This window comes from Micromys minutus (assembly GCF_963924665.1).
Source record: "Micromys minutus genome assembly, chromosome: 31".
Taxonomy (NCBI): domain Eukaryota; kingdom Metazoa; phylum Chordata; class Mammalia; order Rodentia; family Muridae; genus Micromys; species Micromys minutus.
The window spans coordinates 12,627,083-12,646,182 of record NC_137966.1 but is presented as its reverse complement, the minus strand read 5'-3'; the positions used below and the strand labels follow the sequence as shown (position 1 = coordinate 12,646,182).

Here is a 19,100-nt window from a genome sequence, read left to right as displayed (position 1 = left end):
ATCCCAGTGTGCACGGCCCCATTTTCTCACCCATTCCTTCGTCGGCTACAGTGCTGTTTCCTGGCCGCTGTGAATAGTACTGCAGAGAGCATGGGGGTCCTGCACACTGATTTCACTTCTGGAGACCTTTCCAGGAGCGGGCTTCTGGGTCATAGGGTACTTCTATTTCTGGAGTGTGGGGGAACCTCTGTAGTATTCTCCACAGTCTTACACTAGTTGACATCCCCACGAGGTATACAGTAATCTTCTGCAACTCCCCACGTTTGTTAGCTCGTGGCAGTCGCCTGGCTGGCTGGGACGAGATGGTCATCACTGTCATCACTGTGACATGACTCTGATTTTCTGTTTTGAAGGAATCCAGACCCTTGCCTCTGGCGCCTCCCTGATCAGTCCCTGTGTGACTTTGGACAAGTGGCGTTGTGGCTTCTCTGCATGCCATTTTTGTCGGCTATGAAATGGGGCAGACCATATGTACCGCCCCATAGGGTTGGTTTCCTAGGAGGAGGAGTGTGGTTAGTGTGGTTGACAGATAGAAGACCCTATCACCCCTTAAGACCCAGAGCCATTGTTTCTGACCTGGAAAGGGTCCCCAGGTGCCATTAGCAGAGTTCTGCAGAGTACCCAGATGGCCTGTGGCCTCTGAAGGAACCCTACTAAGCTCTTCTCTATTAGACAACTGTTGGGCTCTGGATACTATGCTAGGCCCTTTATGTGTCTGACCACATACTTGAAGGTGTTGCTTCCTGTGTTACACAGGCTGTGTACCATTCCCGGGTCTGTCACATATGACTCTGTGACCATGGGCAAACTATTTACCCTCCCTTGGGTCCAAAGCCAGTGGCATATCATAAAGGAAGTGGTTGTGCGGTGTGCCTAGTGGGTGTTGTCATCAGCTCCCTTGCCCTGGGCAGCCCTGTTAACACGGGGCAGCCCCAACTGTCTTCAGTCCCTCTCACATTGCCCAGGCACCTGGGCAGTCTTCAAGATCTCAGCAAGCCCTGAGTGCCTGCCCTGGAGTTGTTCCTAGAAAGCCGGCCTGCAGGTCGGTGTCTTGAGCCTGGGCTTTGGTGCCAGCGCCGCTGCTTGCCATTGGAAAGTTCCTATTCTGCTTGGGCCAGATGTGTGCAGAGATGTGTGAGTTGGCAGCCGAGGCCCAGCTGGAGCCGCAGGCCCAGGCCAGTAGTGTTTCCAGCCTTCAGTGCTGTGGCAGGTTGAGTGCTTTGCCTGGACAGTCTAGTAGCAGCTCCAGCCTTCGGTCCTGAATGTCCCCCTGACACGAAAGGACATGCACCCAAGTGTGAATAGCCCCAGGTGTGTTCATCTGTGCACAAAGATCTGTGGGCCGGCTTCCCCGAACACCGGTGCTCCAACTTCTGCTAGCGTGACTTTCACCACAGGGTCCAAGTGTGTCCAAGGGAAGGGACAGGTCATGCTGTGAGCTCCAGCCTTGGGTTGTTATTGCCATACCTGTACACTAGCTGTGACCAGACAGAGGACAGATGCCTCTGACACTCAGCAGGCCTGAATCCCCAATCCCAGTACTCAAAGGAGTAGAGGAAGAAGGGGGGATCAGGAGTTGAAAGCCAGCCTGGGCTACCTGAGATTCCCCATCTCAAAACAGCACAAAACAGAACAGGTGACTTTTGTAAATCTAATGTTCCTTTTTTGAGATAGGCTCTATCCATATATCCTTGGGTATCTAGAAACTGGCAACATAGACCATGCAGGACTTGAACTTACCGGGATCCAACCCGCCTCTGCCTCCTGGGTGCTGGGATCAAAATGCACCACTACACTGGATTGATCTAATGTTCTGTGACCATGGTTCTCAACCTGTGGGTTGTCACCCCTTTGGGAGTTGAATGGACCTTTCACAGGGATCACCTAAGACTATGGGAAAACACAAGAGTTACGTTGTCATTCACAACAGCAGCAAAATTACAGTTAGGAAGGTAGCAATGGAATAATTCTGTGGTGGGGGTCACCCCAGCATGAGAGACCGTGTTAAAGGGTTGCAGCAGTAGGAAGGTTGAAAAACCACTGGCCTATGGGTTCTTGTCATGGTTGCCACAGTCAGGGCACTGGATAGTTGAGCTCTCCCCAAGGAATGCCCAAGTCCTCTCAGCAATGGGATAAAGCTCTTATGAGGTTTCTAAGTCTCCAAGATGTTGTTCATCCACTAGTGCCCAGAACAGCCATTAGAGTGAGGTTCTCCACCAGGCTCAGCCCAGGGCTGCATTCTTCTTATCACAAAGCAGCTCTGTCCCAATCACCCGTGGCTGCCGAGCTGTTCGTTCTACCATTCCAGGAGCCTTGTGACTGTCCAGGCACAGAGCCTCGGAAAGGCCACAGTGATCTTTGACCGTGGAGCCCTGTTTTGGGATTTTCATTTCTCTTCTATTGGGTGTTTTTAAAAGCTCACTGTTCCCAGGCCCTGACAGAACAGTGGTAAAACAGACTAGACCCTGCTGCTGGAGGGTCCCGTGAGACTGAGTGACAACCGTTCACGTGGCTTGGGACTCTCTGGTGCCTTGATGAGATGGTGGCTCTGGAATCTAGGGGACCCAGAGAATTGAGGCTGGCTATCGGTTGAGGCTCCATTGGGAGGGAGGGGACTTAGTGACTAGGCAGAGAGGGTGGAGAACGTATCCCCAGGAAAGACAGTCACATGCACTCCTGGGGAGGAGGCTGAGTTCTCTATAACCTTACTGTCATGTGACATTCCCTGGTCTGCATGGTCCTGTCCCCAGCCGCCACATAGCAGGTCTGCGTGCTTGAGACCAGATGAAGCTCAGTAGCATGTTGGACAAGGGCTGAACTTCCCCATTAGAATCCTCACCACCTCCTGCTTGCAGGTGTGACCACAGCCCTCAGCCACCAGCCCCTGCCTTACAGTCCGCTTACAGCAGACAAAGAACAGCCCTGGGGGGGGGGGGGATAGCCTCGAATCTGCAGCATCCTAACTGGTGCAGGGCACTGTGGGCTCTTGTGTCTGGGCCCCATTCCAGCCATTCACTTAATTGAAAAAAAATGGAAGGGAGAGAGAGAGAGAGAGAGAGAGAGAGAGAGAGAGAGAGAGAGAGAGGGAGACTGGCAGCCTGCCATCTCCAGTGTCTCTATGCAGATGTCACCGAGAGTTTGACTGCTCCTGACTTCAGGACAGGAATGCTCTGGCCTGCAGAACCGGGAGCAAGGACTTCAGCGGATGGACTGGGCTGGGATGGAGCTAACCTCCCTCCCTACTGGTTGACCTCAAGTATGTGTGGTTTCCTCCCTACCCTGTCTCACCCCAAGATCACCCCACTTTCCTGCCAGGTGATCTGTGAAGGCTGGGCCTGGTTTTTCATGACAGTAAACAGGCCCTGATCCAGGGCAGCCCTTACCCGTCCTGCATGAACCTTGGCTTCTCTACCTCTATCTACTTCCTCTTAGCACCCAGCCTCCCCTCTGAGCACCCAGAGTTCTCTCCTAGCACTTAGTACTTTCTTGTAGTACTCAGTACTCCCTCCTCGAATCTAGCCTTCCCTTCTAGCACCCAGAACCACCTCTAGCACCCAGCACCCCTCTAGCACCCAGCTCCACCCTCTAGCACCCAGCACCCCTCTAGCACCCAGCTCCACCCTCTAGCACCCAGCACCCCTCTAGCACCCAGCACCCCTCTAGCACCCAGCACCCCTCTAGCACCCAGCACCTCTCTAGCACCCAGCTCTACCCTCTAGCAGTGCTCCCTCCTAGCGTCATGAAGCGGGGCAACATTCCTACCCAGGAGTAAATTGAACCTGTTTTTATTTAAGAGAAATCCACATTTTTCAGCACTTCCTGTGGCAGTCCCACCGCGGGGTACTGGGAAATCAAACTGCATCGCATTGCAGTTTCAGAAAGAGGCCGGAGGCGTTGACCTACATAGGCCAGATGTTGGGCAGACAGCTGGAGAGGGTTGGCAGATCGGACTGAAGGGAACCCAGGGTCTCCAGGAATCATGTTTCCTATTAGCTCAGGCCAAAATGAGGCCAGCTGTAGCTACCTCACCCCGCTCCACTGGTCCTCCACCCGGGCTTCTCCCAACCCCACTCTCTTTCTCCTTGCCCTCCTCTCCCTCTCTTTTCCTCTCTATCCCTGCCCCTCCCATTTCCTCTCTCTCCCACCCTTTCTCTTCACTTTCTGACACCTGTCACCCCTGACTCTGCTGGCCATGTTGGGCCTCTTGGCAAGGGTAGCTAGCACACTGCCAGATGCAGGGCCCCAAACGGATGCCTCCTTGGATCTCTCACCTTGGCAACACAGCCAGGGTAGGAGCTTTAAAGGGAACTCACATCCATGATTTTTGAGACAGGATTTCTGCATATAGGGCTGGTTATCTTGAAACATACTGTGTAGACCAGGCTGGCCTCGGACTCAGAGATCCACTTGTCTCTGCCTCCCACGTGCTGAGATGTGTGGGCTACATCTATGCCCAGCTAGAAATGATTTTTGATGGCTGTGAACCTCCTTAAACAAATCGCTAGATGCTCCTAACAGGAAATGGGCTCATTTGGCTTCACTATAAGCTACTTTTTCATACTTTATGGAGTACAGTGTGATGTTTGGGTACGTGTTTTATAATCACATTGCTCAGTGGGGTGTCCATTGCCTTAAATGGTTTTTCTTTCCATTTTCATTCACAGCCTGTCTTCTCGCTGTTTTAAAATACATGACAACTTACTGTTAACCACAACCATCTTACCATGCAGTACCCCAACTTCCTCGGATCAAATCCTCCCTTCCCTGTGCATCCTTCTCTCTGCCTGGAAATGGCTCATGGGCTTTCCAGAATGATGGCTCCCTGGACTAACCATGGCCTGTGAGCAGAAGCTATAGCCTCTCAAAGATGCTTTTCGGGCCCTCTGCACTGCCCTACAAGAGAGCTGTACTCTTCCCCGGGATCGAGCACAGCATTCTAGAGGGAAGATGCCAGCTCTAGCCCCTCCCATGAGGAGCCCTGGCTTCCAGTTCTAATTCTTCTCTTCATAGACTACGTGGTCCTGGACAGGTCCCTTTAACCATAAAATAAAGGGTAGCCTAAAGCAGTGATTTTTCTATATTAAAGTCTCAGAAGCTCCTACAGCCTGCCAAGAGCTGGGGCTGCAGGCTCCAGAAGAGTTAGTTACTCATGGCACCATGGACCCACAGTGTCTAACAATTTAGTCTGCGGGCTGCTGGTTACACCCTCCCCTACATATAGAAGAGCTAAAAGCAGCATGTACTATGGAAACCAGAGTAGACAGTCCAGAGGCCCACCCACTTGGCCTCTTGCAGGATCCTGGGGCTTCTCACAGACTAGTTTGACAGCTGGCCTGAGAGTTCTCCAGATTTACACTTCTCCGAGCAAACCATTGTATAGAGAGCCCAAAGGTTTATCACAGAGAACTTGTAAGCACATTCCATGTCCCGGAAGTAGCAAGAGCCCACTGCACTTGAAGACATTGATCTCTGCGTTAGTGTGAGGGCTGAGCCCCTCACGAAGTCTGGGTGTAGTGTGTGTTTTGCTGTTCAGCCTGCCCTTGTGGCAGACGTTGCTAATGAATAACAGTACCATCTTGCTGGTGTGTCTTTCTCAAACCTCCTGTAGGGAAACTGCCTCAGTTCCACTTGGGCCTCTTCTTTAGATTTTTTTTTCCAGTCACCTCAGGTCGCTGCAGACCACCCACTGGCACAGAAAGGCAGGGATGTGCTTCTAACTTTAGAAATGCATCTGTCTGCTTCTGTGTGGACTACAGGGCTCCAGCTGCAGAAAGACTGGAACGGGACCCTGGAAACTCGGGGCCTGCTTCGTTCTCAGCTCCCCAATCACCATCGGAGTTTCGCTGTGCCTACAGACTGCCTTACTATATATTCTTAGCACAGCCTGGCTCCTTAGATGCACTCGCTTAGACAATCGGGCTACTTTTAAAGGGAAACTGGAGCCATCTACCATAAATGGAAAACCAGTAACGCTTGCTAGAAATAGGACTGAGAAACTCCTGGCCAGTGTGGCCTGCTCTGCGATTATTGGTCCTTCCCCCATAGGAGTCCAGAAAGTGCTGGGAAAGATTGTGAGGAAGGTTAATAAGCATCCACCTAGAGCCTCCTGCACCCCCCTGTGAGGTGACTGTCCTGTACCCCATACAGAACCCCCTAGAAAGTCTAGCAACAGATCTGCTATTGGAAGCTGTTCCAGAGCCTCCAAGGAACAACTCTACATATTTGCAGTTCAGATGATGAACCCCTTTAACATCTCAGCACTGTGTGGTCCAGGCTACAGCTATCAGCAATTGGACTGTCCTGGGGAAGGGCCTGTCCAAGTCCTGGGGGCTTTCCAGGTGCTGCAGCTAAGGACAGTTCCCTAAGCTGATGGGCATGGAGAGATGAGACATGTCCGTTCGTTGACCCGGGGCTCTAGGGTCCCACAGGAATGACTTGACTATCTGTCCTAATGCCTACTTTCGCCAGGGCCCAGGTCTGATTTAGCTCAAACAAGGTAATTAACTTGTGACTTTACACTTTGGTTTTAAATTCAGCTCTTTGCCCAGACCTGGACTGTTCGGTCAGATACTCTTGTGATGCCACGAAGTCATGACTGCTGGCCAATCACAGGGCTGAGGGGAAGAGCTGACACCACACAGTGGCTGGGTGGGATGTTGGGGAGGTCGGGTGGATGCAGCATATTTTCTGATTACAGTGTTCAACTTAGGGGGCTAGCAAGACACAACCCACTGTAAATCGGGGAGCGTTTGTACCGCATAAAACATCTGGAAACATGAGACGGCATTATAGGCAGTTTTTAGAAATCCTCCCTATGCCTTCTAGCTCAGAGTAACTAACCACTGGCGTGTGTGTGTTTACGTGAACATATGCACATTTATGTGTAGGTAAAACCTTACTTATATTTATGATTCTGTATGCATGATGACATTTATCTGTGGCCCAGATCAGCACAGGAGGCTTTTGGAAGCGTTTCCAGGCTTGCCCCAGTGTCAGTTTTACACGCCATTCTTGACAAATTGAGCAGGGTGACATTTGGCTCTCTTATATTTGCTCTTGTGTCTAGAACAAGTGTCCTTTCCACACCTTCTTTGCATCTTGTGCTTTTTTTTGTTGGTGACTTTACTGTTCTTAATGGGCCAAGATCTGGAGCTGAGGTGCAGCCTGGGACCCTGGGTTGGGAAGGCTTACTGGGCCTCATACTTGCACATGGGTTAGAAAGCTTTGTTTAGGTGCTCCTGGCCATTGAGTTCAGTGTAAATGAACGGATTATGCATATTAATAAGGTCTCTTTAAACATAAGTATAGACAATGAAGTTATATATTGATCTTATGAAAAAAATATTTGAAAACATGAAGGAACCTCTCTAACTGCTCCTCCAAGGAGTAATGCTTAGGTATTGAGTAAGTTACTGCTGCTGGCAACACTGTAGAACAGAGCTATTGTTAGTGGCAAGAAGCAGCTATCCGTGTGTGTGAGTGTATGGGTGATGTGGCATGTATGTGTGTGCTCACACACACATACACACACACACATGCATGCACATGCACGTGTGACACATACATGCATATACATTCTTATGTGCTGTGTATCATATTATGTACGGTCGTCTCTTGGTATCCATGAGGGCTTGCTTGCAGCCCCTCCATAGGTATCAAAATTTGCACATGCTTATGTAAAATAGCACAATATTTGCATTTAACCTACACACACCCTCCCCTGTGCTTTTTGTATCCATAGGTCACTTATGATGCTGATACTTGGTACGAGTGGAGTTGCTGTGTGAACGGTGTTAGATTGTATTGGAATGACCATTGTGTTGGTAATGACTAGAAGATAAGATCATTGTATATGTTAAGTACAAACCTGCATCATTTTACCATTTCTACCCACACCAACAGAACCCCAGGCACAGAGACCAACTGTGACTCCCCCGAAGCTGAGGGGTAGACTGCAGTGTAAGAACTGTTCTCTAACAAAAACCTGGAGTTCTGTTAGTTGCACAAATCCCTTTGTCTTCCCAGAAGGAGAGCTAAGGGGGGAAAGCGCAGGCTCTACTGTGCAGAGTAGAAGCCAGAGGAAGGGTCTAGAAGCAGAAAGCACCTGCTATATCAAGGTAGGCTCTCCCTGGGTCTCTATGCTGTAACCAAAATCACTATGTCTCTCTGCAAAGCAGATGTCTGCCGTGTGTGTGGCAATGCTTCTAGGCTCTGGCTTTTTGTGGGGTCAGGCAGCTCAGGTCTGGTTCCCTAGCAAGAGGACTGTCCCTGTGAGCCACTCAGCCCTGGCCATGGGAACAAGCAGGATAGGTGACCTCACAGGTTACAGCCATTAGAATGCTGTTGCTTCCTTCTTTCCTGCCTTATGAAAGTGTCCCAAGTCTAACCAGGGCAGGTGGGTAGTCCTCAGAGGAAGGGAGCACTCTGGCCCAGGCCACAAAACACTTCACACCATCCTTGAGAGTCAATGACCTCGCAGTGGTAGCTCCCCGACAGGAAGGGGCCAACGCAGAGCTCCTGGGATAATCTCTAGCCCTACACAGAGGTAAAACAGGCTCTTAGGTGTGTGTGATGGGCATTTGGCCAGACTCGAGACTCTTTTTGAAAAATATTTATTTATTTATTTATTTATTTATTTATTTATTTATTTATTTATTTATTTATTTTATGTGTATGAGTACACTGTCTTCAGAAACACCAGCAGAGGACATCAGATCTCATTACAGATGGTTGTGAGCCACCATGTGGTTGCTGGGAATTGAACTCAGGACCTCAAGAGCAGCCAGTGCTCTAAACTGCTGAGTAATCTCCCCAGCACCTGAGACTTCTTTCCAGGCCGACTAAGGTCCAGATGTGGAAGCTGATGTGTCAGGACTCCTCATAGGCACCAGGAAGAAGGAACAAAGGCCAAACTCATCCAGCATCTAGGAACCTGTGCCGGAGCCGTGGTGTGGTGACCCAGAAGTACAATTCTTCTGTGTCCCTGAGGGACCCACAGAAGCAGCTCCCCAGCGGGGCAGGGCCAACCCAGAGCTCCTGGGTGGAGAGCAATGTGATGGGGTGAGGTATTCGTAGGAGCAGGCCCACGTGCTCTCACCATTTATACTTGTGCTCACCGTGACAACCAAGATGGCACCCATTCGTTGTATCTGTGGCTTGAGCGATTGAATTGAGTAGCACCTAGGAGACCAGCATTCCACCTTTGGGTGTTTGGGTGGTGTTTCCAGAGAGGGTCCTGGCCGATGGGTGTGTCACAGCCGTTGGATTTACAATGCTGTGGCATTCTGAGCTGGGCCTATGTGAAAGTGGGCTGTCATCTGTGCACCTCGGAGGCTGTGTTTGCCTTGAGCCCTTCCTGTTTTCCCTTTTCTCTGCGTCCTGCCGGAGTAGCCTGTTCTGATCTGCCATATCCTCCACGAAGGGCTGACACCTCTAAAACCCTCATCCAATCAGATGTCTCGTCACAGTGATGGGAAAGCTGACACGGTGACAATTAGGGCATAGACTCATTATGTAGCCCAGGCTGGTCTTGAACCCCTAATCTTCCTGCTTCACCTTGCAAGTGCTGGGATTATAGACAACGCGGTCATGCCGGCGTGCAGTGTCTTCCACTTTATCCACGCTGATCCATTCACGGCGGTGCCTATCTTCCGTTACTATGACAGCGATGGAGATAACTTACAAGAAGGGAAAGGTTCCTTTGGCTCATATTTTCAGAGGTCAAGAGTAGTTATCTCAAAGAGAGAGGCGGGGGAGGGAGAGAGAGAGAGAGAGAGAGAGAGAGAGAGAGAGAGAGAGAGAGAGAGATATTGTCTCCTTTACATTTGCATCTGTGATAACAACGTATATCATGGCGGGAATATATGGTGAAGCATGTTGGCCATGAAACCAAAAGGAAGACAAGAAGAGACAGGGGTCCCAGCATGTGCTTCAAGGGCACGCCCCAATGACCTAACTTTTTCCTTCTGGTCTCCACCTACGGATGGTTTCACGGCAGGCTGGTGACCAAGCCTGTAACACATGGTAGCACTGTCTCCTGTCACTGTCCAGTCTGTTTTTCTCCAAAGGCTGGTGGCACTGCTGCCTCCTCACTGGCTTTCTTGCCATCTGTCAGTTTGCTGCAGTGATGCATCCGGTCAGGGCTTTTATATGTCTCTGGTCATTGAATTAGTTTGTCCGCCGGTGAGTTTTCAGCTTTGCATCCCACAAAGATGTCATGTCTTTACCCGGCTTTCTTCCGTTCAGCAAGTGCTCATCATGGACTCGTTTCTTGCGTGGCATTCTCCCATCCGTGCATTTCAGGGGAAAGAATCTCAGGATGCCATCGGAGATCCTGAACCCTGTCAGCCTGGCTTGGGTCAGGTGAGAGGCCCCCTTTTATGGCCAGGACCAGACAGGGCTGTATCTGACCAGGTGGGGGAAACACACTTCCCTATAGCAGAGCAATGAGAAAGGAGGGAGGTAATTGTCCAAGAGGAATTGGTACTGAAGCCAAGAACGGGGGGGGGGGGGGAGGGTACCAGAAGGGAGCATGGGCTAGCTGAGCACTCCTAATGTGCATCAGGAGGCAAACGAGGCCCACAGCTGTTGGCTGTCATGCTTGGTCCTCAAGGAGGCTGCTGTCTCCATCCCAGAATCAGGGCGCCAAAGCCCGAGAGGCCAGCACCTTGTGACTGTCCCGCAGCTGCAGAGCTGGTATGTGACATCTTCTAACCCTGAGCCCTCAGGACCGAACAAAGGACAAGCCTGAGATAAGCAAACGACGGGACCTGACCTGTGCCTACAAGCAGTGCATCAGATTTGCTCAGGGGTTCAATGTCTTTCCTTTTTCTTTTAAACTTCGGTGGTCATGCCTTTAGCATCCAGCCAAACATTGCTTGGGCATCTCCAGGGACAGGGACCTTTGATAGCGCATTTGCTCTTTCTAGGCTTCAGTTTACTGAACTAGAAGGTCAAGTCTTAGCTTATCCCAGTCCTAGAATTTCCTTCAGCTTTAACATCTTTAGTTTCCAACCCCAGCACCATTATGTATGTATATGTGTGATGTATATATGTATATATGTCTGCACACGCACATGTATGTGTCATGTGTCTATCATGTATATCAATCATATATCACACTTGGATTTTATCAGTACATATGTATGCACACATCAGATGATCATATCATGTTCCATCAATATGCACAAGTAAAAGATAATTAAGCTATTTTATGATAATTATACAGGTTTATTATAATTATGCATAGCCCTCTGTGGACCACATGGTAATTATTGGCCCAGAAAACAGGTGTCTGTAGACTTCGCTTCAAGCTGAAATAGAAACGGTCAGATTGTATCCTTAGTGTCCTGGCGTGAAAAGCAAAGTTCTACAGCTGATTCTGGACCCCAGTTGGTCCAGCTCAAATGACATGTCACCCCTTCTGGGTCACCATGAACAGTGCCTCCTCTGTTTCCAAGGGGCTGAGCAAGATGGAGGAATGTCAAGGGGCTGTGGCAATCGATGCCAGCCAAAGCCAGCAGGGGTGACTGCAGTCCGCACTGAGGCACGCTTGTTATCAGTATATCGTTTCCCGTGAATGCTGTGACGTGTGGTCAAGGCGAGAGACACAACCTTGATTTTGTTAGAGACGCAGATAGCCTGGGAAACAGAGGAACCAGGTGCTGTTCTCCCAGTTCACGGATGGAGAAACTGAGACTCAAGTGAGACCATCTTGAGTCCTGAGTCCTCCCTGGCAGAAACATCAGGATGGGGCAGCACTTGAGCTGTAGAAGAGGCTGAGGGTTCAGGTGCCTCTGGATTAATGGGAAGGTTTGAAGAATTACTCTGGTAGAAGAGCCACTCGGGGAGCAGACAGACATCCTTACAGTGCTGGGAGCAGCAGTGGCCAGAGCTGACCTTCTATTGGGGTGGGGGGAGTAAGCTATGGCTTTGAGACAGCAAGGGACTGACTGGCTCAGATGGTCCTTCGCCACACTGAGATTGGATGAAACACATGGGTTTTCTGGCTCAAACTCCTCCTCGGTGTCAAGGATGAAAGATTCTCTTAGTCTGCTTTGTGTTGTTGCAATTGAACGGCACAGGTGAGCCACTGGTAGAGAATACAGGTTTGTTTCTTAGAAGCTTGGAAGTCCACAGTCAAGGGGCTGGCATCTGGCAGGAGTCTTTAGGATGCTTAACTCACGACAGAAGAGGGAAGGTGGATGAGAGAGCAAGAAAGGACTAAACTCACTTTTCTAGCAAACCCACTGGCAGGAACCCACCCCTGAGCTACGGCCCATAACCCACTTGACACCCCTCCAAGGTTTACCTCCTTGCTCTGTCCCATGAAGATGGAATTCCCAGAACCTGGACTGGAGAAATTGTGCCACAACCACGTGGTTGTATATTTGGTGGTTAATATTTGTCTCCTTGGTCCCTCCCTGCAGGTCTACATCATCCGAGTCACATGGTCCAGTGGCGCCACAGAGGCCATCTACCGGCGCTACAGCAAGTTCTTTGACCTCCAGGTAGGTACCTGGGGTGGGAGAGGAAGTTAATTGGACTTTCCTTACACTGTGACTTTAGAACCTCGTCTTTTCATGTTCTAGACTCTAATTGACATCCGTGATTAAGGCCTAACCACCCTGTGCTTTGACCCATTTAACTAAATAAGAGAAGACATATTTGTTGGCTGCCCCTGAGGGGGGCCAGCCTGGAGGCCCCATGTGACTCCGAAACCACGTTCAACTGAGTTTTGTATAATGACCACCTGGTGATGATGTTGAGTCTGTTTGAGCACTTCACACGCATGTCTCCCGAGTCCTACCTGTTGGCTTTTATACTGCTGCCCCTTACCTGGGCTTGTTTGTACCCTGTGCTCTCCTCCCTCACTTGTTAGCTGGATAACTCTACCACCAGGGTTCCCAGCTTCTGGAAGCCTTGTGTGACTTTGTTTTCTGCTCAGAACAGAAGCCATCTGTTTTGCCCATCAGGTGCCTTCTACCCAGTGTCATGAGCTTATCTATACTGATGTTGTCAGCTCATCTGTCCCTTCCAGACTATGACGGACTTCTACCATGTCCTCCTTGTCCTTTATTTTCTTAATGTTTTTTATTCAAGGCTCAGCACATAGCACATGTTCACTTAGTGATCAGTGCGTGTTTGCATGTGTGAGTATGTGAATGAATGGGTGGGTGGGTGGATGGATGAATGAACGAATGAACAAATGGATAAATAAATTGATGAATAAGCAGATGAATGGATGAATGAATTAATGAATGAATGGATGAATGAATGAATGAACAGATAGTTGAATGAATGAATGAATGAATGAATGAATGAATGAACCAATGGGCAAACATGCACTGTCATTCTCACTGGGAGCTGGGTAACTCAGTAGGAGCTCACAGCTCAGTAGAAACCATCTCCTTTAGCTAATCTTGGACTGGTAACTTCAGTATCTCCAAAAGCAGGCAGCTCCAAGGAGGCTGGAGAAGTCGGTGTCCTTCAGATGACATGGCAAAGTTCTTTTCACAACATCTGCCACAGACACTAAGGGACTTTCCTGGCTTTCTGAACTTCCTACTGTGTGGTAAAGTCTAGTGAGCCCCCATCCATGATGGATGAGTGGAATCTGCCCTACTAGAGGCAAGACCAACTCCTGTTTCCTTCACTGAGTATCCCAGGAGGAGAAGGCCCCCAGGCTTCAGACACAGCTCAGTGCAGTTTTCATTCTGCTGTCTGACCTGACTTCTCCTCCTGTGTCCACACAGTGACAAGTGCAAGTCACACTTGATTGCAAATGGCTCCAGCAACTCTGGGCTCACATTCTGTAGGAAGGAGTACTAGTGTCTTCTGTCTCAGTTAGGGTTTTATTGCTGTGAAGAGACACCATGACCATGGCAACTCTTATAAAGGAAAACATGTAGTTGGGACTGGCTTATAGTTTCAGAGGTTTAGTCCATTGTGGTTATGGCGAGAAACATGGCAGTGTGCAGGCAGACATGGTTCTAGAGGAGCTAAAAATTCTACATCTTGATCAGCAGGAGACTATGTGACTCTGTAGCTTGAGCATAGGAGATGTCAAAGGTCACACCCTCAGTGACACTCTTTCTCCAACAAGGCCACACCTCCTAATAGTGCTACTCCCTATGGGTCAAGGATTTAAATGCATGAGTCTATGGAAGCCATACCTATTCAAACCACCACAACTTCTCATATGTCCTGGCAAACGTGTTGTGTGTCATAGGCTTAGCTCTATGCCAATCACTATGACAGCCAATGAATAGGCATCAAAGGCATAGCCTGGGCTGGGAAGAAGAGTCTCATGTTCTCCCAGGGGCTGGGGAATATTAACAGCAGGCTTCCTTGACTACATAAACCCAAGGACTTCCTGCCAGTGTGAACTGGAGAATGTCCAGAGCCTGCAAAGGAGGAGGAAAGACAGCAATAGGCTCCCAATTTATTTCTCTAGCGCAGTTAAAACAGCCTCCCATGCCTTCATGACACACAGCCAGGAGTCGCTGCTTCATGTAAAGTGACAGATACCAGTCACTTAATTATTTAAAACCTAATGAGCTCATCTGTGATGCTTCGTGTTCAACAGCATGCAGCCACATCTAGCAATGTCACGTACACCTATAATTTTCTGCTGCTCTGCTGAAAACGAGCCAAGGATAAATAAACAGCAGGGCTGTTTGTAAAGCATGCCATGGGGTAGGATGCTGCAGAGGGGAAAACTGTGTGCCTCACACATACAAAGCCAGGAAGTTGAGCCCAGCTCCACAATAAGGAAGCTAGCCACCATGTAGAGTAATGAGCACACAGGGGAGAAGAAAACACAGAGGGAAAGGAGGCTCGGGACAGTGGTGATGCCCTGAGCAAGTGACACACAGAAGGCCCAGGTGAGAGAGCATCTAGGGCTGCCCTGCCCTTTCACACAAATGAGTGACAATGCAGATGACCTACAGCGTTTGCCCATCGCTAGGCTGCTGCTGTTTTAGGCAGTGGTGTCTACCTTGGGAGCTCTGGCTTGGCATGTGTTCAGGGGTTTTTGCCAGCCTGGCACCTCCAACAAGGAACAGTGTGGCTAAGGAACAAGAACAACATGATTGTCATCCAAGGAGTTATTCACCTCTGCAGAGCAGACTAGTTGGCACATGAAGAGAGGAGTTGGGTGAATTGACAGGCAGGGCAGATTGTTGCCTAGAACACGGAGCAAACACTGCTGTGGTCTTGAAAGGACCCAGTATCCACTCGCAGCTCCTGCCCATCGGTTTTGTGACCTCAGGACCCTCTGATCAACCTGCTTTAATTTTCCCACTGATGCATTTAGAACAGTCTCTTCTACTGCCCATGGCCAACACCGTAAGCATCCTCAAGTCAGCAACTTTAGCCTCTGTCAGCTGTCTTTCCCTACTGTCAGCAACCTGAAGTCCCTGGGTGCCAGACTCTGGGGAAGAGAATATAGTGATCTCCAGGATCTGGGGTCAGACACCAGAGCAGCCTGTCAGCTGGGGTGGGAGCAGGGGAGACAGGCACGAGAGTGCAGGAGGAGGAGATGCAAAAGAGAGAGAGAGAGAGGACGTGAGGGAGCCCTGTGAATATGTCTAATTGCAGGCATGGTGAAGCATGTGACTAGACTGTTCCTTGAAATCCTTATTCAAGCCTGGCCCAAATATAAAGGAAAACCCAAGTTCAAGGCTCAGCCTTCTCTTTTCAGGCCTCAGCTGATGTTGCCTCTCTACATTTCTGAGCCTCCATTGCCTCTGTGCATCCCAACCCGGGTACTTGTTATGACTGCGAAATGAGATAAACCTGGCTCAGTATGTTAAGGGTGAGCTGTCCCTCTCCATGGACATGACACCCATGGTGACCTCCTTTGCAAGGTCCGGTCATAAGTCTTTCCAGCCCAAATCCAGTGCTTATTAGACCATGTTCTTACTGACCTTAAGTCAGGGTTTCTTCCCAGCTCTGTGTAGTAATGACCTGGGTTTTACTAGAACAGAATGGCCTGCTTCCAGTGCCCACCGCTGGCATGGTGAAGCTGTTCAGAGGCCCGGCTACATCCAGTTCTAAGGAGTCCCAGATGGCATCGTGGCAGAGTGGGAAAGCCATGTGATTTCAGGAGTCTGGCTCAAGCTAGAAGTAGCCTTCTCTCCCCCATATCAACCCCAGATGGGTAGGAGAGGTTGGGTCACTCAACTCAGATGTCCCCAAGGACTAGGCAAGGAGACCAGCCCATGTGGGACCATGACACCTCACATTAGATCATTTCAGGATTTCCATGACCCATTTGGCACATGGCCTTGATTTTTATTTTATTCACAGTTCCCCAACAGAATGTCCTTCATTCCCTAGATGGTCATACGGACAGGATGGATGGATGGATGCTGCTGGTGGAGCTGTGACTTACCCGAGATTAGGCAAATGGTGTATAAAGCCCTGTGGACATTTGTTAGTCAATGGAAACATTCATTAGCCAATATGGACACACTTTTAGCTGTGTGGATACTCAGCCAATGTGGACACTGAGTAGCCTGTATTACATTCCTTAGCCCAGGTGGATGCTCACTAGCCAGTGTGGGCATCCAGAGAGTGTCTCAGAAAGCACCAAGGAAACAGAAGTAGCCTTGTCACTGTGAATTTTTTACAACATGCTTCTTCTTGGTGATGTTCCAACATTGTCTTAATATTGAGAAGGAAAAGGAGATGGTGCTAGGCAAACCTATAAATTTCAGAGCCTCTGCTGCTAAGACTGATGAATTGCTCTTGAAAATGGGATGTGCTGTTCCTATGTGTACAGAATATTAAGCCTGCCTTGGGCTAGCCAGTTTTCATATCCATGTAATTCGAAGTCCAGCTGAAGAGTGATATTAGAACGTGAATAGTCAAAGGTGTTGGGACTGGTCATGCCCCTGCCCTGCTGTGTGGCCTAAGGCAAATTGATTGCCCTCTCTGCTCCCAAGTTTAGTCATCTGAAACTCAGAACTTGTAACATTTGTTTCACAGAGTTGCTGCAAAGAGCAGATGAATAAGAAGAGGGCTAATTATCAACTGCTGTACAGTCAACATTATTATTATTGCTATTATTGTTTTATATTGGTAATGTGACTGTTATTCGTTAGAGATTTCGACTGTTCTTTGAAGTGATCCCCTTTGGGGGAGGGGTTCTCTCTGTTGAATTCATTGACTCTTTTCATTAAACTTTTGTGTTGTCGGTAGTTTTAGGTTCAACATAAAATGTCTTGGAGAGTCCAGAGCACTCTTGGATACCACCTGAGTCCCCTGAGCCCCCTCCTCACTGTTAGCATTCATCTTGCCAGTGTTTATTGAAAGCCTGCTATGTGCTGGTATAGAAGAACTCTTCAGAAATAAATCCATCTTCCCAAGGAGTCCCACAATGCCCTTGGCAGTCCTGGAAGGACACTGTCCTAGTGCAGGATGGAGTGGGGGCCGATGATGTACAGCCACAAACAACACTGTGGATAATGGAATCCAGGGTACCCCGGTGGTTACAATTAATTGTAACTCTCTTACCTAGCATGTACAAAGCCCTTGGTTCCATCCATAGTACTGCACATAAGAATAAAGAAAATCCATGAATGAAGCCTCTTCCCCAGTCTTCTGGAAGCTTGCATACCCCAGCTGCCCTACAAGCCCAGATACCCTGAAGCTGGCCCATACCCCCACAGTATTGTGAAAACTAGCACAGAAGCAGCTAGAAGCTCCAGTCTGATGCACATGCCCCCTGTCCTCTCCGGGCTTTGTGGCATTACAGCGTTGAGGTCTTGCAATGACAAAGTCCCACTGAGCTGCAGGCACTGGGCCAGTTTCTTGGCCCCTCAGACCTTGAGTGCTAGTGTCTACAGTAAAGGCAGGGTGGAGTGGGGTGGATCCTGCTGAGATGCAGTGCCTGCCTGCTCCTGCACACATTTTCTTCCTTACTTGTGTCCATACTCCCTCCTGGACTTTTCCAAACTTCTTTCCTTCTATCAAAGAGACAGTCTGGGGAGTCAGGGTGATGTTCTCCCCAAAGCATAGTGATGGGGAGGCTTCTCACATGTCAGCAATTCTTGGCAGGCTCGGGACTCCTTTATGTCAGCTCTGGCTTCCTGGCTACATACACATGGATAAGTATAGATCAGGATGTGCTGCTATAACAAGTAACCTCTAAGCTCCAGAGGTCATTTACATTATTGAGCCAGGCATGGTAGTGGCAGCACATGCCTTTAATTCCAGCACTCAGGAGGCAGAGGCAAGCAGATCTGTATAAGTTCAAGGCCAGCTTGGTCTACATAGTGAGCTCCAAGATAAACAGAGCTTACATAGTGAGACTGTCACAACAAAAACAGTAAAACAACCTACCAGGTAAGCAGGGTAGCCTGATCACACATGGGCAACTAGACCAAAGGCTGGACCATGGGCAGGGTTGCAAAGGCTCTGTGCCCTCCCTCCTTCCAGGACTGCAGATAACAGAGACATCACTGCCAGAGGGTGTGTTCTTCACCAGAGAGAGGGAAAATAGACAACAACAAACTAAGATGCAGCTGTCACATGGTCACCCATGTCACTGGTCATTAGATATGGCCCACTTTAGAGGGATGGGAAAATGCAATTCAAACCCAGGGTCACAAACATGGGACATGTCACAGACGGCACTGGTGTTGCTGGAGCTCTGGAGCTTTGAGATTGTTTTAGCAGCATATCCTGACCCATCCTAATTAACATGAAGCCAGGAATCCAGAGCAGACAGAAGAGTCCTGAGCCCAACCCAGTGTTAAATATAACACAATGTTGTTATATCAGGAACCGAGAGGGGAGACCCTTAAAGTTACATCAGAACATACTAGAATTGAGTGGCAGATTCCCGTGATTTTTTTTTTAAGCACCAAGCCAGAGATTTCACATTCATTTTTTTCCTTTTCTAAAATTAATAATTTTTACAAGGTCACACTCTGTATCCCTGGCTGGCCCAGAACTCCTCACGTAGACCAGACTGACCTTGAGCTCGATCCACTTGCCCCTGGGATTAAAGATGTGCACCGCCATGTTCAGCTTCACTTTCTTAAACTGTCAGAGTCACTGGCTGGTTCTGGTCTGCCCCGAGCTCCGTCCTC

General features: G+C 49.2%; 1 protein-coding gene across 1 annotated transcript in view; it reads left to right on the top strand.

Moving 5' to 3' along the window:
* SH3PXD2B (SH3 and PX domains 2B) overlaps positions 1-19,100 on the top strand; it is a gene marked incomplete at its 5' end in the record, with an annotated part of 75,138 nt that overhangs the window by 13,973 nt on the left and 42,065 nt on the right. The window contains one exon of the mRNA XM_080942049.1: positions 12,429-12,509. Within this exon, the coding sequence (XP_080798175.1) occupies positions 12,429-12,509 (81 nt within the window). The remainder of the gene's footprint in view (positions 1-12,428; positions 12,510-19,100) is intronic.